At 36.2% G+C, this 25,477-nt stretch overlaps 1 protein-coding gene across 3 annotated transcripts in view; it reads left to right on the forward strand.

Annotated features, from left to right (window-relative positions):
• The window catches only part of Ids (iduronate 2-sulfatase), a 192,051-nt gene that overhangs the window by 140,395 nt on the left and 26,179 nt on the right, over window positions 1-25,477 (forward strand). For 2 of the 3 annotated variants that reach the window (XM_090394841.1, XM_090394842.1), the window contains exon 8: window positions 16,615-17,609. In XM_090394841.1, the coding sequence (XP_090250967.1) occupies window positions 16,615-17,375 (761 nt within the window). In that variant the 3' untranslated portion in view covers window positions 17,376-17,609. Of the gene's footprint in view, window positions 1-16,614; window positions 17,610-25,477 lie in introns of those variants that run through there. The other variant, XR_016548485.1, reaches the window with a different exon arrangement.

Consider the following 25,477-nt stretch of genomic DNA (forward strand, 5'->3'; position numbering starts at 1 on the left):
CCTCTCAAAGAGAGGAAGCCACAGGATCAGATCAGAAGTAAATCAAGTGGATATGACAGGTGGTTAATATGGGTTTTCCTTGATGAGTTGATTGCCAGGACTCATCGAGAGAGGTCTCTGGTAATGATCATGAATTTATCAGGTCATTAAAAAAGACAGCTACAAAAAAAAAAAATGAATAAATAAATAAAGAATCTTGTCCTTGTTGGAAATCTAAAAAGCAAAGTAAGAAATGAATTCAACACACAAATATTTTGGGAAAATTTGGAGAAACTAGCAAATCAGATAAGATTTGTTAGTTTCTCCATATCAAGAGTTGAAACATTTTTTTTTTCTTTCTCACCAATCAGGCAAATATGTCACTTTATCTTCTTAGCCTAGATTGCACGTTCAGCTGTGAACCTGATCAATTTTGAAGCTTTCCTTAATGCTGTGGTTAATTTTTACCCTGTTTTACAATAAGGTAAAGTATAACAGGGTAAAAATTAATCACATGACCATTTTTTATTATTTATTTATTCATAATGGGTAGAATTATATAAGTATTATAAGAATTATAAGTAGCACTGCTGATGCTGAATCCCTTCAGGAAGATTTGAATACTTTTACTTGGACAAAAGAGTGTGGTTGTAGTTTTAATATCAATAAATGCAAGATGTTGCATTTTGGAGTGCAGAAATATAAGGCTGTGTACTATACTGATGGTGCTGTACTGCAGGAAGTGGATGAGATGAGAGATTTGGAGTGATGGTTGACAGGAGACTGAAGTTTAGAGGGCATATTGCTAGGGTTGCATAGGTTGCAAATCGTAGTGCAGCTGTGATAAGAAGTACTCTAACATGTAGGGATAAGGAAGTGGTTGTACCACTGTATAAGGCACTGGTCAGTCCACACTTGGACTATTGTGCTCAGATCTGGTCACCTGGTTTTCAATGTGTTGTGGAGACATTGGAAAGGGCCCAGAGACGAGTGACTAAGACAGTATCAGGAGTCTGGAATGCTGGCTATGGAGAGAGGTTGAAGAAATGTGGATTGCACTAAAACCTACAAAACCTCGCACAAACAAAGAAATATTAGAAACACCACAACGTTGTTTACAAATTTCTCTGCCAAAAAGACTGTGATGTCACCTACACAGGCTCTACGATCAGACAAGACTGCAAGAGCATTTACATGACTGCAGCATCCCTATTCCAGAACATTTAAACAATAATAAATGCAACAACCAAAAGAAAAACAGGATACAAAGTACAAGAAAGACTGAGATAGCAGTCCATGCCCTTGAACAAAAGATACCCTACAAATCGACAAGACCATAATATTAGACATGCAAGACAATGCTTAGAATATCAGAAACGATAGCCATAAAATGAGATGGAAACTCGATAAACTTCTACCAATCCTACATAATCTCCGAGAGTTGGAAGCTTCGCAACATAAAAATTAGGTCACGACTCCGACCAATAGGAGACAACACAAGTACACCAAAGACAGAAACACCTAACCGACATGACATAGCATCCACTTCCCTCACGAGTTCTGAACTCTCGGCCCTGACTTTTTTCCATTAAATCCCTCCTCTTCCCCCCAAAAAAAATTTTTATCTTCAGATCCTTCTCTCACCCCCCCCCTCCCAAAACACTCTCTACCCACCCTTAATAAAAGTAATATCATACATATATTAAAAAAACCCAGGTTTATTCAAATAATTCCCCCACATTACTTTACCCCCACTTCCCCAGAAAAATCCCCCTTCCTTTAACAGCTTAACAGCATATGAAGGCACATTGTTGGAAAAAGGAGACAGAAAACAACATCCAAAAAGGTATGTCCAAAATGTTCTCCTATTTTTATTCTTCATATATTAGTTTTATAACACTTCAGTAATATCCTAGAATTTTGGGTAAAGAGCCAATGACATTCTAAAAAAACAGGGCACACCTAAACGAAAATATGCTATATTAGCAATTAAAATAATAGTGGATTGCAGAGTTTGGTGGATAGGAGGAAGAGAGATGGTATGATAGAGGCATTTAAGTTAGTGAGAGAATTTTATCAAATTAATCCAGAGGGGATTATAAAAAGAGTAGAAGGTGAGAGGGGAAGAACCAGAGGTCATTCCTGGAAGTTATGTAAAAGTATGGTGAAGAAGGGTGTGAGGAGTAGATTTTTTACATGGAGAAGTGTCAGTGAATGGAATGCATTACCAGAATGTGTAGTTAATGCAAGGATGGTAAGGATTTTAAGATGCTATATGATAAATATGTTGTCAGTTGAATGAACCTCCCACGATAAGAATGTCGACTCTATGGAGGGTGTAATAATAATAATAATATTTTGATTATTTTCACACGTTCTCAGTTCTAAGACTTACACCATGTCTGGAATCACTTCTATGAAAAAAAAAAGTCAAATAATTTTTGCAATATTATAAACAAATGTTGAGACTAAAAACATTCAAAATCATCATAAAACTCTCAATAAAATAAATTATATCTATACACAAGCAGAGTTAACTACACTAGTAGGTTTTTCTGAATTCTGATTTGCCTTTGAAACTGGCTGACAGACAGGGTCGATGATGTCTCATATGATGCAGCAACAACTGAGAAAATATATGAAAAAGGTTTGTTGCATTTTTAGAATCAGCATAAAGAAATTATACAATTTGGGAAAATATACATCTAAAACAATCTATAATAGTTCTATCTTATCCTTCCAAGTTTTTTGATATCCATATTAATAGTTTTCAAATTTTGCATATTCAATCATTGGGTACAAAATAAATTATCTGCCTCAAATAGCTAGTTATTTTGAAGCTATATGATGTTTGCATGCCTATTATACCTATTGCCATTGAGAATGCAGCTGCCAGAAATAGATCATAGTATAAATGAACTGGTTTGGTTTGTAACAAGTTGATTAAATTTATATGGAATAAGAGAAATTAGCCAAAACAAAACTGGCTGTATTCTGGTCTTCAAATGTTCCTAACCCAACTCTCAGTTAAAAGTAGAATTGAACAATGTCTTGATACAAACTGTTCATCCAGTGTCTTAGTTTAACAGATGGCATCAGTGACAGAGTCATATTAAAAATGAAGCAGCTAGTAACAAACTAGACATTGTCAGCATTCAAGATTTAGTGAGCAGAAGTAATCTAAGATTGGATAGTCCTTTAAATGAAATGGGAGAGGAATGATGAGCAAAATGGATGCTTAATGAAAGAATGGCATTAAAGAAAGACAAAGTAAGACCCAAAAGTAGATGGATTGATGATGTCCTTGTTAAATGGCAGTATAAGATGTGACTGTATTGGATCTGGCAAACCATATATTAATATGGTACATAATCTCTGAGACTGGAAGAAAGCTGTTGATAGGAAGTTACTAATAATGAAAACTTTATCATATATTACTATCATGCTATTATATACTCGTATATTAAGGAAAAATTTTATCAATCAGTGAACACAATCATTTTACCTTTATCATCATTATCAAATTCCTGATATGTACCCTCAGGAAGAAGTATATATAGAATATTACAGTAGTATGGTATGTGTAAAAAAACAACAGTACTGAACTTTGACACCCCCTTCAGTACATGTGCTATGAGATATGCCGTTTGACTGCATGCACATCAGTAGAAGAGCACATATAGAGTCTATGCCATTATATTTAGCAATGGTGTTGACATTGGAAGAAAAGACATTTATTGTTGAGCATTGTTTTCATTCATAGAGAGTTGGTAGAGCAAATGGTCCAAGTCTACAACATATTTGTGAGAAGGTTGTTCATCGTTTCCATAAACTTGCTCCAAGCAGTAGTATCATCATTGCCTTAATTGAGAGGTTCCAGCATACCAGGCTCTGCCACAATGCAAAGGACATTTGGGGAGACCATGGACTGTTAACACAAATAAAAATCATGGGTGTATGTGCTGGAGCAGTTACAGTCTTCAAAATGCATTAAGCACTGTTCAGCAGTAAAACTTGGGATACCGAGGCAGTCACTGCATAGAATCCTTAAGGAGCTGGGTGCCTATTTATATGTTATAAATAGGCACCCTGCATGGCAGGAATACTATACATTTATGCTGACCAATCTCTATGATGATCTATTCTTCCTCCATAATGTGTGGTTCTCGGAAGAAGCACGTTTCCATCTTAGCAGTCATGTAACCATATGAACCTGCAGGTTTCTTGAGTCCTGAATTTGTCCAAGAGAAACTTCTTCAGAGTGAGAAGATCACCATATGGTGCGATTTTCAGCCATGGCTGGAAACATGGCTGGGCCCTACTTCATTTGAAGAGGTGGTGAAACCATGACCTTGAATAGCAAATGCTATATTGAGAATGTGTTAGTTCCGTTCACCCAGGATTTGCATAGGATGTGTCGTACAAAAAACATTCCATTTCATGCACAGGTATTCCAACAGGATGGAGCAACCTGTCACACATCACATGTTTCTAGAGCCTGGTTATCAGAAGACTTCCCCTGGGAGGTTCATTGCGAGGTTCACAGAATTTTGGTACCCTTGACATTCTTCTGATCTCAAATTGCATGATTCTTTCATTTGGAGTATGTTGAAGGAATGTGTATTCTGCCATGACCCACCTTCAAACTCAATGCACAAAGGAATAAAGATCCTTGTTCTCCAAGATGACAGAGAACCTTCACATATGCTACGAAACCTGTCTTGAAAACCAAGGTGCCCATTTTGAGCATGTAATGTACTGTTGTTAATGCTTTATTTGACCAAGATTCCACTGATAGTTGCGGATGTACATATCATCATGTGTAAACATATATTTCTTTGTTAATAAACCTGCTTACTCCATAACATATATTGTTGTAGTTATTCAGTAGTGTTTTTTTTTTTTTTTTTTTTTTCCACCATACTGCACTACATGAAAAAGATAAGTTAGATCATTACTAACTTCCTCTCAACAGTTTTCCTCCAAATTAATGTGGTATATCTGTCAAGACTCCAGTATTATCAGATCTTATATTTCGATCTTCTAAGACACATCTTACTGTATGAATCCATCTCAAAATTGGTCTTCCTCTTGGTCTTTTTTATACAATTCTGTCAAAAAAAAACCACTTTTTTTGCTAACCTTTTTTTTTATTACATAACACTTCCAGGGAGTACAATGACTCATCGAGGAAGGGCACCTACTCTACAACTCTGTCTCCACCACTCAATTCACCATCTACTGCCCATCACTAGTATTATCACAGACAATCACAAACATCCATGCCCGCAGTCGGATTCAGATACGCAGTTTTTTTTTTGGTTGGAGAGTAGATATGCTAACCAGAGCTAATCTCAGGTGGTATGATCACTCACTAGACGGCCTAGTTGGCCATCTAGTGAGTGATCATACCACCTGAGATTAGCTCTGCTAATACATTCCTGAATGCTAACAACATCAAGTTCTTTTCTAATATCCTCATTTTTAATATGATACTGCCATTGGTGTCATCTGTTCACTCCCTTAATGTCTTTTAGAACTCTTACAACTGTGGTCTCCAGTTTGTGATGAAGTGTTTTTGTTTCTTACCCAGCTCTCACATCCTTAAGTTAAAATTTGTTTGAACTCTCTGCCTTGTATATTTCCTTGTAAATTTCTGTCTTATTCCATATAAAGTTATTCAGTTGAATTTCTACCATATCTTTTTTAGCTAATTCTGTTATTTATGTCCATTTTTAATTTGTCATTTTCATGAAAATTATGTCTAAATAATTGAATGTTTTACTTTTTGTATAGATTCTCCACTCAGAATTCAGTTGATGTTTCTGATATTTTCCCTATTTTCATTATCATTTGCTTTTTATTGCTGATTTTCAATATGATTTTTTATTTTACTTTTTTACTTGCATTCTACTTTATTTGACTTTGATTCTTTTTCATTTTACTTATTTTTATTCTTTCTAAAATAAAGAAGAAATCATCTAATCTCGGAAAGATTTTTCGACTCCTGTCTAGGATACAAAAGACCTTTATCAGGGCTTTTCATGTGAAGATGAGTTAGCTGGTTTCATATGGAGGTTGTAAGGGTTTTTCTTCCTGGAAACTTAGGTTTTTTTTTATCTCATAAAACAGGCAAACACATGCAGTACAGAATAACATGCACAATTATCCACAGCAGACAATGAAAATCAGATTAACTTCCCTATCATAAGCATAGGTTTCTAAGAAGCCATGGTTACTTGGTAATGACAAACCATTGAGTCTAACAGAAAGGGAAGATATTAGTATGGATTACTGTGGTTATCTTTTAGATCTTTTTTATATTGCTGAATTTGGAAAAATGCTATGAACAAGCATAGAAAAATTGAAGTGATTGTTGGAAGACATTTGATCTAGCTTGACTGGTTAAATCTTTATTATGCCAAAATGATGAAATGTGTGAGTGAGTGAGAGAGAGAGAGACAGGTACAGTACATCCTTAAATTTTGTGTATTCTCCAGTAAGTTTGCATGTTATATGGGATGAGGAACTTAGCACCTCTCAAATTTAGTACAAAGGTTTTTTAAGTAAACTTTCACTGTGTTTGCTGCCACTTGGATAACAGATTAAACAAGAATATAACTTCTTGGGAGGTGTAATTTACTTTCTAACCAGGTGAAAAAAAAAACTTTCTGTACTACCTCATTTTGTGCTTGGAAGCTTCTTTATAAGATAAAAAACTATTCTGATTTAGAATTTATATTGAAAATTTATGAAAATTTATGAGCTAAATTTTCAATTTTAATGGTACATTATGCATGGATTTAATTTATTTTGAAGATGATTTGAGGTAAGCGACATTAATTTATTGATTCTAACATAACATTTCAAATGTAAACATTAATTCAGCATTTTCAATTTCAGTTTAAATTATTGTTTTCATTAGTAATTTTCATATTTTTAATGTTTGGTTCCTTCCAATCCTTTGTGTTATGTCAACAGTGAATGATTTCTCCTCATTTCTATTTATGTATGATTTGTAAATGAGCACTGCGACACTGCAGCATCCCCAAGGAAAAAACAAAAAAATTAAATTTTGTTTGTTTATAAATAATAACAATGCTTACAACATTATATAAATGTAATACAACATGTTAAAGGTTACTGTTTATGTTTCGACATTGATTGAATAGTTAATAATTGGAATTGTTTGATTAACACATTAGATTATGAAACAAATGTGCTGCAATCTAACACAGTGTCGGAATTATCATGTTTGGTCAGTTGCGGCTAGACTCGCCGATATTCGTTTGCACTTGTCACTAATGTAAGAAGTGAATCTGACACTATGCTCAACGAGCAGTGTCGTTACAGATGAATTGTATGCTTGCACTTGCTCTTTCTGTGAGATACGAAACTTTTATTATTGGTGTGTGTTCATGGTGAGGGTGAAATATTTTTGGTAAATCTTATTTTATTCTGTTAAAATAACATATAATTATTTATTCTTCTTCTTCCTTGGTGCTACAGCCCCATGTAGGGCCTTGGCCTCCCATTTTTAGGTTTCATAATTCATTACGAGGTGGGGTCATTACCCCCATGCTCAACCATGTGTAATTGTCTGTGAAACTTTGTGTTCTTAAGACCAGTTTGCCTGCTTTGTGAGGAAAAACCCCAGATAAACTGGGGAGAAAAACCCTGCAGTTCATGCCCAAGACTGGCTAACTTGGCTCTGTCTAAGAAAGATCCTAAGCTCCTCACATCAGCAATGAGAATCGAATGCAGGACATTCCTTTCCCAGGCATATGGTTGCGGAGCGTGTAACCACTCAGCTAACTGCACGGACTATAATTATTTATTACAAGGTTGAATTGTGATGCGTGTCACTGTTGAAAATATGAAAAGAATTATATTTTTTCAGTTATCGTTACATGAAAAATTATTGTTACATGAAACAAATGCACTTGCAATCTAATGCATTATTGGAATTATCACATTCGGTCAGTTACGGCTGGACTCACCGATATTCGTTTGCACTTGTCACTGCATGTAACAAGTGAATCCATCACTACAGATAAATTGTATGCTTGCACACGTTATTTCTCTGAAATATGAAACCTTTATTATTGGTGTGTATGTTCATGGTGAGGGTGAAATATTTTTGATAAATCTTATTTTATTCAGTTAAAATAATGTATAATTATTTATTTATTATAGATACAAGACTGAATTATGACAATTTTTATTTTGTATTCTTATTTTGCATATGCAGCACCCCCACTTAAAATTTTTACTGGCTGCCACTGGTTTCTGCCATATATGGTGTTCTGACATCATTGTAAGATTTCCAACTGTTTCCTTTGTCTACTGAGATTTTGACATCATCAAAATCTCAGTAGACAAAGGAAATTCATTTACTCTCATGAAAGTTTTGAGCTTTTAATGTATGTCACTTCGTTATAGAAATAATATGCTATAATGACAAGCACTACAGTGCATGTGTCCTCTAGTTTAGTTCATTAGTGAGTTGGTCTCAATAGACCAAATGGTAAGTCTTGACAGTTGTGCCATTTTTGATGGGTGGTGATAATTATACTGGCTTGTGATTTGTGATTGTAGGATTTTAATAGTTACTTGTTTCAAGATCAGAGTTACTTGTTCTCGTGCTAGCTATCAGTTTATGAGGGAAAGGCATATACTGCCATTTTTTTGGATTTTGCAAAGACATTTGACAGGGTGCCACATGATAAGCTGATATTTAAGTTGCAACACATGGGTTTAAATGTCGGGTTAGTCAAATGGATTCAGGATTGGCTGTCTGGTATCAGAGAGTTGTGTATGGTGGGGCAATATCAAGGAAGCAGAAGGTTACAAGTGTGGTTCCACAGTATCAGTGACATTGTCAATAGATTGCAAGGGGATATTCAGCTGTATGCAGATGATGTGAAGCTGGGAAGGATTATCAGTAATAGTGCAGTGGCTGCCCTGCAAGAGGATTTGAATAAACTAGACAGATGGGCAAATGAATGGGGGTTTCAGTTTAATGCAGCAAATAAAATCTTGAAGTTTGGGATCCATCGATGAGAGGATGCATACTCGATTGGAGGAGCTGGGGGTGATGATTGATAGAAAACTTAAATTCAGGGAACATATTGCAAAGGTAACCCAGAGGATTGCTGCAATACTGAGAAGGATGCTGACCTGCAGAGATAAAAGAGTTACCATTCCATTGTATAAGACCCTGATCAGACTACACTTAGACTATTGTTCTCAAATTTGGTCCCCAGGATTTGAAGGGGATAAATTAACTTTGAAAGGGTAGAGAGGTGGATAACAAAGGTGGTTTCAGGACTTTACAGTGTCAGTTACAAGGATCAACTGAGGGAATGTGGACTGCAGAGTTTGGTGGATAGAAGGAGAGGTGATATGTTTGAGACTTTTAAACTGTTGATTACAGGGTAGACATTGGGGAGTTCTTTCGCTTGGCGGAATGGCAGAAAGGAGTGGTGACAAGGGGGCCATCCTTGGAAGTTATGAAAGGAAGCTGTGAGCAAGAGGGTGACTTATTCTCTTTTTCAAAAGATTTTGAAAAAGAGAATGAGTAATCTGAGAAACTTAACAATTGATGGTAAGAAAGATGAAAGTGATGTGAATGTATCAGAAGTTAAATAACAAAGTGTAGTTAAAGATAAGGTGGTGAGGGGCGTTGACTGCAAATAAGTGTGTATGGCTGGCAGCCAAATTGAAAGAATGAATGAGAGTGAAAATCGAATGCGGGATTCGAAAATTGAGTTGTTTAAGATGAAGCAAGAGATGAAATGAATGTGGAATGAAGTTAAAGAATTCAAGATATGTATGGAAGAATAAAAATGATGAAAACGAATAGTATTGGTATAAAAGAGGTAACGAAAGACCCACGAGTGGCATTGTATGGTGATTCAATTATTAAATGTGTACTGGATGAGAGGATGCACAAAATTTACTGGAGGTAGAATGATTAGAGTGATTGAGGCATTGGATATAAGAAGTAAGCGAACAAAAGAGTTAGCAGTTGTAATAGGGACAAATGACATGACTGCAAACAAAGAACATGTCAGATTGGTTATCAGGAGGTTGTTGATAAAAGATAATAGCATGATAGGAATGGCAGTAAGTGTGTTGCCCAGGTATGACAGTGGTGAGATGAAGCAGAGAGCAGGGATTATGAATGATATGTTAGTGGAAATGTCTGGGGAGAAAGGAGTGCATTTGTTAATGTGTGGAATGAGTTTGAAGGATGAAGTGAACTGTATAGGAGCAATGAACTGCATTTGAGTGGTTTTGATGTGAATCACTTAGAGAGAGACTGCTGCTGGAACTTAGAGAAGTGAGTGCAGAGAATGAACCTGATCAAGCGGGAAGCGATGTGGAAGAACAGGAGAGTAAGACTGGAGAGATTGAAGAGGTGGTTATGAATAAAGAAGTGGATGGTGTAAGTATAGAGAATGAGAGAACAGGTGTGCAAGATAGACAGACTGGGAAACGGAGAGGCTAAGGGTGGACAGAGGAAAACAGCATGAGAAAGGTAGATGCTCCAGGAGGATCTGAATGCATGTGTAGACAAAAAAAAAGGGAAGGGGATGACCTGGGATCAAGGGAAAAACAGATGGATTTGAAGAAGGTTCTAAGATAAATAAGGAGAAAAAGAAATGGCTCAAGTTAAGCATGGAGAAGTCACATCAAATAAGTGGTATCAAAAACTAGTTATAGATCCAAGAATAAGCTGCTCTATTTGTATACAAATACTAGAAGTGTAAGAAACAAAGCAAATGATTGCATTAATTGAGTCTGTTCACCCAAAAATCGTTGGAATAATTGAGACATGGTTGGATGAGGATGACATCCTGATAGGAATAGAGATGGAAGGGTATGGTGTGTTTCATGAAGATAGGAAGGATAAAAAGGAAGGGGAGTGCTATTGATGATAGAGAAAGAGTTACATCCATACACAGTAGAGATGCAAGAGGGAAATAGCACCAGTAGTTTTGAGGCAGTATGGTGTGAGATAGTGGTGAATAGAATGAAATACTTAGTCAGATATTGTTATAGACCTGGTAATGTGGATAGTAATGACTCTGAAATGTATAATCAAATTAGCCAAGCAAATAAGAAAAGCGTGATCATTATGGGTGATTTTAATTATTCCAATATAGAATGAGATGATGAGATAGCAACTGTAAATAGTAAAGAAAAGGAGTTTCTTGAGTTTTTGAGGGACAACTACCTCAGACAGTATGTAACAGAGGATGCATGAACCTTGAGGGTCTTGGATTTGATCATCTCATCAGAGGATGTAATTATAAATGATGTGCCAAATCATTCTCCAGTTGGTGAGAGTGACTATGAAGTGATTACTTAGGTAGTTGCCAGCAGTATGAGGACCTCTGTGAGAAGAAAAAGTATATGTGGAACTACAAGGTTGGTAATTATGAGAAGCTCAGGAGACAGCGTGCAGTTGTAGCATGGAATGTGGAGTTAGCCGGAAAAGAGATCATTGCAGTTTGGGAGATATTCAAGAACTTTCTAGTAGAAGCAAATTCCAATGGTTAGAAGGTTAAATAAGGTAGATGAGAAATGGATGAATGAAGAGATTTTAAAGTATGTGATACAGAGGAAAAAGGCATTATGGAGGCAGCATAAGAGAAGTGGTAATAACTAATTCATTCCATGAGGATTATAAAGACCAGGCAAGGAGGATGACTTGGTTGGTAAGGGTAGCAAAAGTGAAGTATGAGCAGCAGTTAGCTAATGAAGCCAAAAAAAAAATAAAAAATCCTAGGGAGTTCTTTCCATATATTGCCAGCAAAAAAAAAAAAAAAAAAAAAAAAAAAAAAAAAAAAAAAAAATGATTATGGAAGGATGACATTGATTGGATGAAAGACCTTAATGAGCAATTCCTAAAGGGCTTTCATTCTTGTGAATGTGATATCGTGGAGAGTTTGATATCACCAACTGCTGGCATCTGCCTTGAGATATTTTTTTAATATGAGCCTTGCACTGTGTCGAGTTCCAAAGGAGTGGAAGGAGAGCAAGATCGTGCCACTTCATAAGGGAGGTGATAGAACTCAAGCATTTGCGCACCCAGGGAGGGGGGCCAAAAGGTCCTGGCCCCCAAAAAAGAAAAAGGAAAAAAGACTAGAAAATTAAAAAAAAAAAAAAATCTTTTCCTAATTAAAATTCTTTTTTTTTAAATTTATATTGTGTCGTGTCTTCTATATCTATACTACATATGAATTAGAGGTCACATAAGGTCGAAATACCCTTTGGCTTTCGGGAATCATGGGCGTTGTGAACGCAAGGCGAATGAAGTAGTGCTCGAGCGATACTTTGTTTGCCCGAGCCGGGCCAGAGATCACTGGTATCGTGTGTTGGACTTCACTGCAGATGCTCAGTCATAGGTTGTATGCAATGCATAGTGTGCATTCTCAAATCCCCCCCCCCCCCCCAAGATTAAATCTTGAGTGCTCGCTTCCCTCCCCAGATTAAATCTTGAGTACTCAGCCCACTTCCAAGATTAAATCCTGAGTGGGCCACTGAACTCAAGCATCTAATTATGTGTCAGGTATTCTGATTAAGTTGTTGGAGCTGGTGAGAACTAGGATCCAGAATTGGGTTGAAAACAATGCCATTATCTTTGATGGACAGCATGGATTTGCTAAAGGTCATGTTTTAGTAATCTACTTACTTATTACGATAAGGTGACATTTTCATTGGACAAGGAAGAGGGATACACATTGGTATATTTGGATTTTGCAAAGTCTTTTGATAGATTACTGCATGATAATTGATAGTCAAACTAGAGTTGATAGGGCTGGATATTAGATTAGTGCATTCGATCAGAGACTGGCTATATGATAAGTATCAGCAAGTTGTGTACAGGGAAGCAATATCCTGGAAGAGGAAAGTCACCAGTGGTTTGCCTCAGTGTCAGTTTTAGGTCCATTACTGTTTAACCTGTATGTTAATGATATTGGCAAAGATTTGGATGGAGAATATTCAGTTGTTTGTAGGTGATGCAAAGTTGGACGAACTATGAAGAGTAGAGAAGATGTTTCGGCCTTAGAAGAAGGCTTGAACAGATTGAGTGAATGGGTATGGAAATAGGGATACAAGTTCAATGTTGTTAAACAAAGATGGGATATGGAATTTAAGCTTATTTATTTATTTGTTTTATGTCGATCCCATACATGAGAGGTTGATTGATCAACCTATAGTACATTAGTACTGTGTATTAATAGCATATGTGAGGATATATTGTTGGAGGAGGAGGAAATAAGAGACCTTGGGAAGATAGTGGATAAGGATCTGAAATTTAGGGGAGGACACATTGCCAAAATTGTGAGGACAACACAAAGAATTCTGGGAATGATGCACAGGACACTGACTTGTAGAAGTAAGGAGATTCTTGTTCAGTTGTATACAGCTCTGATTAGGCCACACATGGACTACTCTGCACAGATTTGGTCACCTGGTTTTCAAAAGGACGAAGAGGTGTTGGAAAGGATCCAGAGGTGTTGGAAAGGATCCAGAGGTGACTGACTAAGGTAGTTTCTGATTTCTGGAATGTCGAATATGAGGAAAGGTTCAGAAGATGCAATTTTCATAGTGTAGTGGATAGGAGGAAGAGGGATGATATGATAGAGACCTACAAGTTAATAAGTGGTTGTTATAGGATCAATGTTGGAAAGTTTTTACAAAAAACAGTGGAAAATCAGATGAGAACAAGAGATCATCCCTGGAAGCTGTATAAGGAAGGTGTGAGCAGGGGAGTGAGAAGTAGGTTTTTTTGCATGCAGAGTTGTGATTGACTGGAATGCATTGTCTGAAAGAGTGGTGTCAGCAGAGAATTTGAGTGTGTTTAAGGTGCGGTACGATGAGCTCTGTGTATGACAAAAGGAGCTCCTAGATTAGTCTCTGACTCCATGGGGGGTCTCAGGATAACAAAAATATTAATAATAATAATAATACATGTGGGTTGAGGAGCAGCAAATCATCTCAAAAATTTGTTGTGCATGTTATGTGTATTTCTCTGATTTATGTATATTTTGCTTCGTTTCCTAAGAATTTTCTTTTGTTTACTGAGACTCAGTATACATTTTACGCAATTATAGGATACATAATATCAGATGATTATTGGAATTATCCACACTTTCTGGAATCCTATATTCATTTTTTTTTAGCAGCTCTTTTGTCTTATCAATAATAAACATCTCACATATGCTAATATTTTGTTGTAGATCAACAAACAACTTCGTATAATACACAGAAGTATTCATTTTTATTCAGAAGAAGATAAATTTTTAAAATATGAATAAAACCAAGGTATAAAAATATCTATAAGATAAATGCAAGATATCTTGGGTTTATCTTATAGATCCAAAATTTCAAATTTCATTAAATTCCAACAAACCTGGAGTGCAGTTATTACTTTGAATCATTTTGAAATACTCTGCAAGCAACTAAAAATGGCTGCATTGAAATCAAAACTTGAGATGGTTTAACAAATTTTGGTAATAATCTCAGATAGTCTATTTCATTAAAATCCATCTATATAGTGCAGACAAATGACATGAATGTATGAATAAAATGAATACAATAAGCATTATGCATATTATGAAACACTTAAAAATTGCTATTTTATTTATTGGATTTCAGATATATAGTCCATACAGTTAACCTAGTGGCTGTGTACTTCGCAACCATATGCCTGGGGAAGGAGTGTCCTAGGTTCGATTCCCATTGGTGACGTGAGGAGCTGAAGGATCTTCTTCAGCCATAGCCAAGTTAGCCGGTCTTTGGCATGGACAGTAGGGTTTTTTCCTCAGTTTATCCTGGGGTTTTTCATCCCGCAAAGCAGGCAAACTGGCCTTGAGAACTCAACACTACAGACATAGGATACACCGGGGTGTAGGGCTGACAACCTTATCCTGTGAACGGTTTGAGGTCCAATGATTAATAAACCCTCGACACTGCAAGGTAAAAAAGTGGGAAAGGAAGATGAGATGATATATATATGTGTGTGTGTGTGTGTGTGTGTGTGTGTGTGTGTGTTATTTCAAGTGATTGAAATATCATTCATATACAGATATGAATGAATATGGTATTGCGAGTGAATGTAGTGATTATTTGATCTGAGCTAAGAAAAGTGCTTAGTCATTTTCCCTTCTACTTGCTACATATAAAAAGACTAAGCACTTTTCTTAGCTCAGATCAAATAATCACTACATTCACTCGCAATACCATATTCATTCATATCTGTATATGAATGATATTTCAATCACTTGAAATAGAACACACATATGTGTGTGGTCTTTCTGGCCTGCATATATATATGTGTGTTCTGAAATAGAACACACACATATATATATGCAGGCCAGAAAGGTGACACTTACTGAGTCACCTTTCTGGCCTGCTCCTTGTACTCCTCATGCAACGGATCATTACCAGCATTCATTTTGTGTTTCCTACACAGTTCCTTATTCTTCCAGATTTCACACTTAATCTCTTCAGTCATTCATTTTAGGCCTACTTTGTTTAGTATTTTCACCTTTGAGATAAAGAAGTCAAATTTAGACATATATCACATGTAATGAACACAGAATCTACAATAAGAAGTATTCTTTTTTTTCAGGAATAGATAAATTTTTACTACATCTATTGTTTTCAAAGACTAGAATAAAAATGTCCCTATACTGTTAAAAAACTTATCAACCTCAACAGATACTATATTGCTCAAGCAAGAAAAAGAAGAAAAACTAGTAGCTTTTGTTTATCACTCGAACGAATGGGAAAAACACTCTTCTTCCATAGACTATGTTGCATGCATGCATCAGACACAATAACCAATCGCAGCCACTAGGCACTGTTGTCTCGATACTCACCCTGCCTCACCTTCTGGGTGGTTTAAAACCACTGGAATGCTAAGAATTTGACCTGCTGCAGCATCTGTGTCTGTTCAAAGGGCTCAAAGGTGTGTGTGAGTGAGTGAGTGAGTGACTGCACACCCAGACTATTAACATAAAGTAAATGTAATGCAATGTTTAAGAATCAAAACTGTTCCTTAATGAAGCATTAGTGTACTGTGTTTAATTTTAGGAATCATGCAAAGTGAGGAAACAATTAGGGGAGTCTTTAATGGGAATAAATGCAAAAATGCAATATCAGTGATATTGCTATTCTGTGAATGTGCACCTCACACCTTGCACACCTGGAATATTTGCCCCTGATATATATATATATATAGTATTTCTACAATAATTTTTTAAGTAAAGTAAAGCCAAACAACAGATTCAGAATAGCCTTCCCAAAAACAGTACCACCTTCAAATGTAAGTCCTGTCCTAAACATCCTAAAGTGCTCAGTAAGATACTCTTAACCTATTCTTTGCTTAAATTATAGTAATTATCTCAGTATAAATTTAGCCACCCAATCAAAAAATATTTGAATATTCCATTTGTGAAAAGTTTCATATTCTTTTACAAAATAGTTTTTGATTTGTGTCCAAAGATATGTACACGTGCACTCGTGCACACACACACTATATATATATATATATTTATTTATTTATTTATATATTTATTATCATTATTAATTTTTTTTTTGTATGTGAACTTTCAGGTTGGTCTTTAGGAGAACATCAAGAGTGGGCTAAATACAGTAACTTTGAAGTGGCTGTCCATGTTCCTTTAATTGTACATATTCCAGGAATAACAGAACATAATAAAGAAGTCAAATTTAGACATATATCACATGTAATGAACACAGAATCAACACAACATGTAAATAGCTTCAATACAGCGTATTTTCATAATTCTGACACCAGAAATTTGAATGGTAACTTTGGTCCTTTAGAAACAAATGAATTTGTTGAATTGGTAGACTTATTTCCAACCATAGCAGAAAGTGCAGACCTGCCAAAACCTCTGTTGTGCCCAGTTAATTCTTTTCAAATTGATTTTTGTACAGAAGGAGTAAGTCTCATTCCGTTAATGGAAAATGTTATAGAAGGTTATCCATATGACAGAGCACCTTTTACATGGAAGACAGCTGTATTTAATCAGTATCCAAGACCATCAGATAACATAACAAGAGAAAGTGATGAACCTGCAATGGAAAATATAACAGTAATGGGATACTCCATAAGAACACACAAATATAGATATACAAGATGGGTTCATTTTGATATTCAAAACTTTAAAGTTGATTGGAAAACCTATTATGGACATGAACTTTACTTGCATAATATATCTTCTGGAGAGAATAAAAATGTAGTTCATCGATCAGAATTTTCAAAGTGTGTAGAAGAACTTTTTCATAAACTGAAAGACGGATGGCAGCATGCACTACCTGATGAAAATGATCACCCAAGTGAATGTTGATATAAATATTTGAGCCTATCACTTGACATAATAGAAGAATAGTGGATGGTGATTTTGTTGTAACAAATGTAACACTTAAGAGACTATACTTTATATGAGCAGGTAAATATGTAATATATATATATATATATATGTATATAAATTTTGCGTGTTCAGAATTTTCAACTTGATTGGAATCTCATTACAAATAATTGCATAATGCATTCGTACTGAAGGAAATAAAAAAAATCTGTGTATCATTTATAAATATTGGATGTCGATCTTTCTTATAATGACAGTAGTGCCAAATTGCTCTACTATCACTGAACAACTATCTGGCTACTTTCTCCTGATAAGAGTTTATTAATTAAAATCAAATGTGCAGAATGCATTTAAAATTTGATTTAACTCAACACAAACTCCCAAACACTTTTATGTTGTATTATTATTATTGTCATCCAACCTCCATGATGTCAGAGACTCATCATGGGAGGTACACACTATCGCACATAATGCTCATTCAACTGTGCCTTAAACTGATTCAGTGTATCTACATTCACAGCACACTCAGGCAATGCATTCCACTCACTAACAGAACAAAGAACCTTCTCCTCACTCCTCTACACACACACCATCACTGGAAACTGATGGCTTCTTGTTCTACGCCCCTCACCCGTTCTATGAAAAATCTTTTCCATATCACCCTGATAACACCCCATGATGCTTATGTCTCAATCATATCCCCCCCTTCCTTCTATTCAAGAGGCTCTGCAACTTACATTCTCTCAATCTGTCCTCATACTCCACATTCCAAAGACCACTGACTACCTTTGTAAATCTTCTCTGGACCCTTTCCTACATATCCTCGTCACTATTAAAATCTGGCGACCAAATCTGTGAGCAACAATCTGTATGAGGCCTGATCAAGGCCTTATACATTAGCATCATAACCTCTCTATTTCTGCATGTTAGGGGTCCTCCACATCATTGCCATTATACGATGTAATGTCTTCTCAACTTGTGCAATGTGGTCCCCTGAATTTCAGGTCCTTGTTCACCATCACTCCTAGATCTCTCATCTCCTCTACTTCCTTTAAAGTTTCCCTATGAAGTGTGTACTTTGCATCCAATTGTTGCTTACCAAATCTCAAAGTCTTACACTTTGCAGTATTGAATTGACAGTTCCACTTACCTGCTCATTCATGCAATCTGTTGAAGTCCTCCTGTAAGGCCATAACATCTGCTTGACTCTACATTACTCTCGCCAACTTTGCATCATCTACAAATAGCTGCATATCACTAGTTAAACTCATCCCAATATCATTAATGTACAAATTGAACAAGAATGGTCCCAAAACCGACCCCCTGTGGCACACCACTAGTGACCTTCATCTTTTGGAATACTGTACTACCATATACAACTTTCTGATACCTATCTGACAACTACTCACTGATCCATCTCAGAAGTCTGTTGTCCAATCCCATCTGTTTCAATTTATTTATCAGCTTGTCATGTGGCAGTCCACCAAAAGCCTTTGCAAAATCCAAGTAAACCACTGTATATATATATATATATATATATATAAATGCATGCATGTCCCCTGTCCAAGGTATTTGTCAACTTGTTATAGTACATTAGTAAAACATGATCTCCCTTTAACAAACATGTGCTGATAACCACAGCGACTACTGCTGTTATCAACCCATTTCTGTATCCTTCTTCTGACCAATCTCTCCAGTATTTTCACCACAATTCCAGATATTCAGATTGGCCTATAATTTGAAGCTGCAGCCTTATCACCAGCTTCATGCAGTGGATCAATTTCATCCTCCTTCCACTCCCTTGAAACCTGTGCTGTTGTAGGACTCATATTAAACAACATGCTAATGCTACTGCCAGTTCTCTGAAAACATTCCCTTAAGATGCATTGTGATATGTCATCAAATCCTATTGCCTTATTAACATCAAGATTATTTATTTCCTTAAATACGTCCTGCTTATTCACAATTAAGTCATACTCTCCTATATCCTCAACACTTAAGTTGCTCATGATTCCACCCTGATGAGGTTGAAACACTTATAAATTGATCACCGAATGCCTCAACAATGTCTTCTGCAGCAGTTAGCATTCTACCGTTTTCATCCATTAACACCATCTTACCATAATCATTCTTCCTTCTACTTGCAACATATCTAAAAAATACTCTCTGTGGTTTTTCTTTGCCTGATTTGCCAATTTTTACTCATACAGCTATTTTGTTTTCCTTACTAACTGAGTCTCTCTTCTGGCTTGTTCTTTATACTTTTCATGTAACTGACTGTTACCATTATTCATCTTGTACTGCCTCCAAAGTACTCTTGAAGGGGTGTGCAGGATATGATAGTACTCCATGAAAAATTTACATCATTAGTAACTTCCTATCTACAATTGTCCTCAAAATCAATCTGTTACCTGTCAAGACTCCAACATTATCAGATCTTATATTTCTATATTCTATGACACTTTATACCATCTATGTCTTGGTCTATGTCTTGATCTTTTTCCTGCCAACCTGGCAGAGAACACTTGTTTTGCTAATCTTTCTTCTCCCATTCTGTTTGAGTGACCATACCACCTGAGATTAGCTCTGCTAACAATGTCAAGTTCTTTCTTAATTCCAATCTATACTGCCATAATTAAAATCACCCATAATAATTACTCTTCCTTTGTTCACTTATTTAAGTTGTTTATACATTCACTATCCTCCACATTCTCAGCTGCAACATCCAACTAAACATGTCTTCCTGTCAACTTCCATATTACATCACACTGCCTCATAACCCATTGCCACTATTTTCTTCTTTCATGTCTACCTTATGTGGACATAATTCACCTGCTATCATCAGCAGCACTCCTCTTCCCTTCTTCTTCTTCTTTCTATCCTTGTGAAAAATACTTTATCCTTCCATTTCTATTCCTGTTAGAATATCAGCTTCGTTCAAACATTTTTCACTTATTCCAATGATTTGGGGGTGAATAAACTCAATCAGTGAAACCATTTCATCTCTCTCATTTCTGATACTTTTGTCATTTGTAAACAAACACAGTAATTTATTGTTTGGTCTATAACCAGTCCTCTCCAAGCCACTTGTTGGTTGTAGCTTGGAGTGGTATGGTGGAGCCACACCACTCCAGTCACCTTTATCATCACTTGCCACATAATTTGCTCTGTCTCGACTTCCCCATCCATATCGCAATATACTCCATCTTCATACACACATTCACTGCCACTTTCAACATCCACTCTTCCTATGCCATGTCTCCCTGTCAACCTAGGCTCCACTCCGTTTCCCCTGTTCCTCTTACATTCCCATTCTCTCTCTTCATCTTTCACACTATTACTGTTTGCACTGCCAAGCATTTCTGTCTCTTCAATACTGCTCTCCTGATTTTTCACTTCATCTCTTGCATCGATCACATACTGTACTTCCACACACACACACACTGTGCTTCCATCTAGCAATACTTTCTCCAGTTCACTCACTGAAATTTTTACTTTTGCCATAATTATTACTAAAAAAAAAAAAAAACTGAAATTTTTTTAGTAATAATTATGGCAAAAGCAATTGCCAGATTGTGAGGCCAGTCTTATTTACTTTTTCTGCTTTGCCTGTTTTACGGAATGAGATACACAAGTTTCTATGCACTGGCTAATTCACAGTACTAAAGTATAGAGCTGAAAGGCTTCGATTTAGCATAGTTATGATATTAAAATGGAGGATACTATGGATCCAGCCATACTTTATAGCCAAATATAGAAACTTAAAGTGTTTCAGAAAAAGAGTTTCAAAAAGTTTCTCCTTGATTTTGGATGTCTATGAAAATCACTGATAGCATTGGCCAGCTGTTAATGAAGGAATAGACTGCCTACCACCCCTCAAAATGTTTGGCTAAACATTATCGCCCTATTCCCTATGGAAAATAAAAGGCTTTAGTTTTGTGACTGTGGAACAAGTTATTAAATTCTAAGAATACATAGATCATCCACTTCTCAGATTTTAAAAATTAAGATTTTATAGGAACTGATTCTTTAAATCGTCGTCGTTGTCGTCCGGTAGCATCCTCTAGCAAGAGGGTTGCAGCAGATGAGTAGCTCTTCTCCATTTATCTCTGTTTGTCGCTTCCATCATTCTTAAACCAGTCCATTCCACGATGTCATTAAACCACTCTCTAGTTGGTCTTCCACGTCTTCTCTTCTTCTCAATTTTCCCTTGTAATATAGTTCTTGTCAGGTGTCCCGAAGAACCTCTCAATTGATGTCCTGCAAATCTGGTCTCTCTTTGCATAATATTCTTTAGCAGTGTTCTTTCCATCCGAACTCGTTTTGAAACTTCTGGATTTGATATTCTTTCTGTATAGCTAATCTTTTCCATCTTTTTATAACACCACATTTCCAATGCATTAATTCTTTCCATATCTCTCTTTCTGAGTGTCCATGACTCACTTCCATAACTTGCAATACTCCAAACTGTTGCTTTAACTATTCCAATTCTAACACCTATTTTAGTGTTCTTGTTTATTAAAATTCTCATCATTTCCATAAATGCCGATTTAGCTTTGCCAATTCTATTTCTAATGTCCAACTCTGAAGTTCCTTTCTCTGAGATCCAGCTACCTAAATATTGAAATCTTTCCTTCACATCTTATTTTTACGTTATCTCCTATTTTTCTACCCATTATCATTATTTTGGTCTTTTTTGTGTTAATTCTTAGTCCATACTCTTTACAAGAGTTTTCAATTCTTTGAATAATTTGTTGTAACCCATTTTCACTTTCTGCCATCACCACTACATCATCCGCATATCTTAAGTTATTAACGATTCGTCCGTTTATTTTTATTCCTTCTTCTACATCCTCAAGTGCCTCGCTAAACATTTGTTCACTATAAAAGTTAAACAGTAATGGTGATAACTTGCATCCTTGTCTGACTCCTCTCTCCACTGGGAATTCTCCTTTTTCCTCTCCATTTACACATACTGACGCTATTTGTGACCAATATAATCTCTTTAAAATTTCCAAGTCATAAGAGTCAATATCAGTATTTTCTAGAATGTCAAAAAGCCTTTCATGTTTTACTGTATCAAATGCCTTTTCAAAATCTAGAAATCGCAAAAACAACTTTCCACCATGGTTTAGTGTTTTCTCCCCAATAATTCTTAGTCAAGTTATAGCCTCTCTAGTTCCTTTGTTGGTTCTGAATCCAAACTGTTCCTCATTCATTTCTTTTTCTATTTTATTCCTAATTCTCTCTAAAATTATTTGCACCAGAATTTTTGTTGTGTGAGTTATAAGACTTATCATTCTAAAATTGTTACAGTCTAAAACTCCCGTCTTTTTTGGAATGGGGATAAAAATTGATCTTCTAAACTCCTCTGGTAATTCTTGTCCTTCATAAATTCCGTTAATAATTTGCCATAACACTTCCATACCTTTTTCACCTATATTCCTTATAAGTTCTATCTGTATACCATCTATTCCAAGTGATTTTCCTTCTTTCATCTTTTGAATTGCTAGATTCAATTCCTCCCTCATGATGCACAGTCTCTGCCCACTATGTTCTTTCCTTTGATTTTCTCCTCTTTCCCTATCTTCATAAAGTTTACTTACATATTCTTCCCATCTCTGTAATATTTTCTCTTTTTCTATCAGAATTTCACCTCTTTCATTCTTGATTATCTTTAAATCAGATATTAGTTATTCACATAGGATGTCACTGGATAGGATATTGGAAGTTTAGTCTCTGCTGAAAGAAGTGTTAGGGTTGTAGATGCTCTTTCCACACAGCATTAGTAAGACAAACACTAATTTTGTGATTCAAACCCACAGCCTGTTGGATGGAAAGCAAGTACACTATCCAATCAGCCAATGAAATGGCAAAATCAGGTATGAACCACATATAATAACCCACAGCGTATTTATATAGAAATCATGTTTTTGACATATGTTCACTGTCTATACACTTCAGTGTCCAAGTTAGATACTGTGTTAATTGAGGGAATAAACAAAAAAGTTTTAGCAGTAAAATGTATTGATTCATTTTTGCTCATTCATTTGAAGGACTACAGTCATTTCCAAAGTACTTTGGAAATGATATTTACATCCCTAGCAATGGACACCTGAAGAAAGACTTTCTTAAATTCAATTCTAGTTGCCGACTAGAGAAACATTTTCTAACCCTTTTTTCAACTAATTTGCATGTTGAACTCTGGCTCAGCCAAGCAAGTTTTTTTGTCACTTAAACTCAAGAAATTCAAGAGAACTCATACTATTACAGACAACAATATATTGTATTATAGACCACGAGATAACGACACTTGTCTGAAGTACTCTCTTCACCCGATGGCACTTAAAATTAGTGATATGGGATTCTTTGGCTAGCTATCTTTGCTTAGCTAACAGTAGGGATTGACCCCATCTCCAAAAGCTAGATAGAGCGAAAACATCCTTGTCCACTCCCTATGGGGAATAAAAAGTATTAGCAGATAGCAAATTCACTTGAAACCTGTGGATAAATGAAATAAGGTTATGTAGTTTTATTTGGATAAAACAATTTAACCAGCGATAAATAGGAGAGTGCTCAAGAATATTAAAATTATTTTGCGATTGCAGAATGTAGAGAAAGGGAGAAAAAAAAATGAAAGAATTGCTTGAAGAAACAAGAGTGAAAATTATTAATCTGTTACCAATGTATGAAAGTACTGTATTCAGAAAGGATCTAGTGGCAAAGTTTGATGCGCAGGCTTGGTAAAAGGAATAATTACAAGTTTTTGGATGTGTGGAGTGAGTTTAAGGGAAGAATGAATTCATATAAGATGGGTGGACTGCACTTGCTCCTGTGGTGTATCAGAAGTCTGGAAAAATTTCGTGGTATCAGCAACCAAGTTATGCAACTATGTTAATTATACGAACTAGCATAATTATGGAGGTGATTTTGATGGAAAAATGTTCTCATCTGGACTTATTAAATACACTGCTTAGAAAGAAGTCACGGACAACATAATGTGAGGAACAAACAGCCATGACACCCACCTTAATACAGCAGCAGCAGCCTTATGACATGGTGCATTGTCTGGCTGAAAGAGACAATGGTCATTTCCATTGAAACACTACAAAGTAGGAAGCGCTGCATTGTCCATAATATTCATGTACCTCTCAGAGTTCAATGTTCGTGGCACCAGAAACATAGGTTCGAGGCCAAACTAGGAAAAACAGGACCATTCCATCACAATGCCATCTCTGAATTTCATAGTTGGGGTTATGCACTCTGGTGTATGATTTTACTGGGCATCTGCCACACCCATCCACCTGCTCGGTAAAGGTGTGGCATGATTTGTCACTCCATAACACAGCTTTCCAAGCTTCCATGTCTCGTCATTCTCTCTGCACCACTGAAGATGACATTGCATATTGGTTTGGGAATGTGGGGCTTGCATATTGCAGTCATACCTGGGAAACCCATGTGAGCCTCAGTTATGAATGTTTTTGTGCATATTCTGTTCCAGCTGATGTCTAAAACTCTGCAATCAATGTATTGGCTGATGAATGGAGGTTTTTACATATCCTTTGTAAGCACCCTATTGTCAGCTTAGTGAGTGTCATGGGGTGTCCACTGCAGGTAGCACTTGCAGTTGCCTCTCTGTGTTTCCATCTCAATATGGTGTCGATGATTGTTGACCTGGGGTGTCCTGGTTTGCCAAACAGATAGGCCTGCAACATGACATCCTGTCACAATGCCTCTTTCAAGCTCAGTTAGTTCCTTTCTCCTAGCCATTTCACCCAGACAGTTGCACTGACTTGGGAACATATTCTTCCAATTTACACCAACTACACATGACTTGTTACATGGCACTGCCTTGCTCATGTGGTGTCCGTTGACTTCTTTCCAAGCAGTATATGTTGATATGTGCACAAGTGAAGCATTAGATATGAATCTGCAAGTTATCCAGCTGGGTCATATAGACTACAGAAATAATTAAACATGTGGCCTCATTGTGGGCAGTAGTAAAAGAGGAAGATATACTAACTGTAATTGAGTATAGAGTGTATAGTAATTTTATGGACAGACAAGATAGTAGAGAATGG

This window comes from Typopeltis vanoorti, chromosome 6 (genome assembly GCF_054136105.1).
Source record: "Typopeltis vanoorti isolate ZY-2024b chromosome 6, IOZ_Tvanoo_1.0, whole genome shotgun sequence".
NCBI lineage: Eukaryota > Metazoa > Arthropoda > Arachnida > Uropygi > Thelyphonidae > Typopeltis > Typopeltis vanoorti.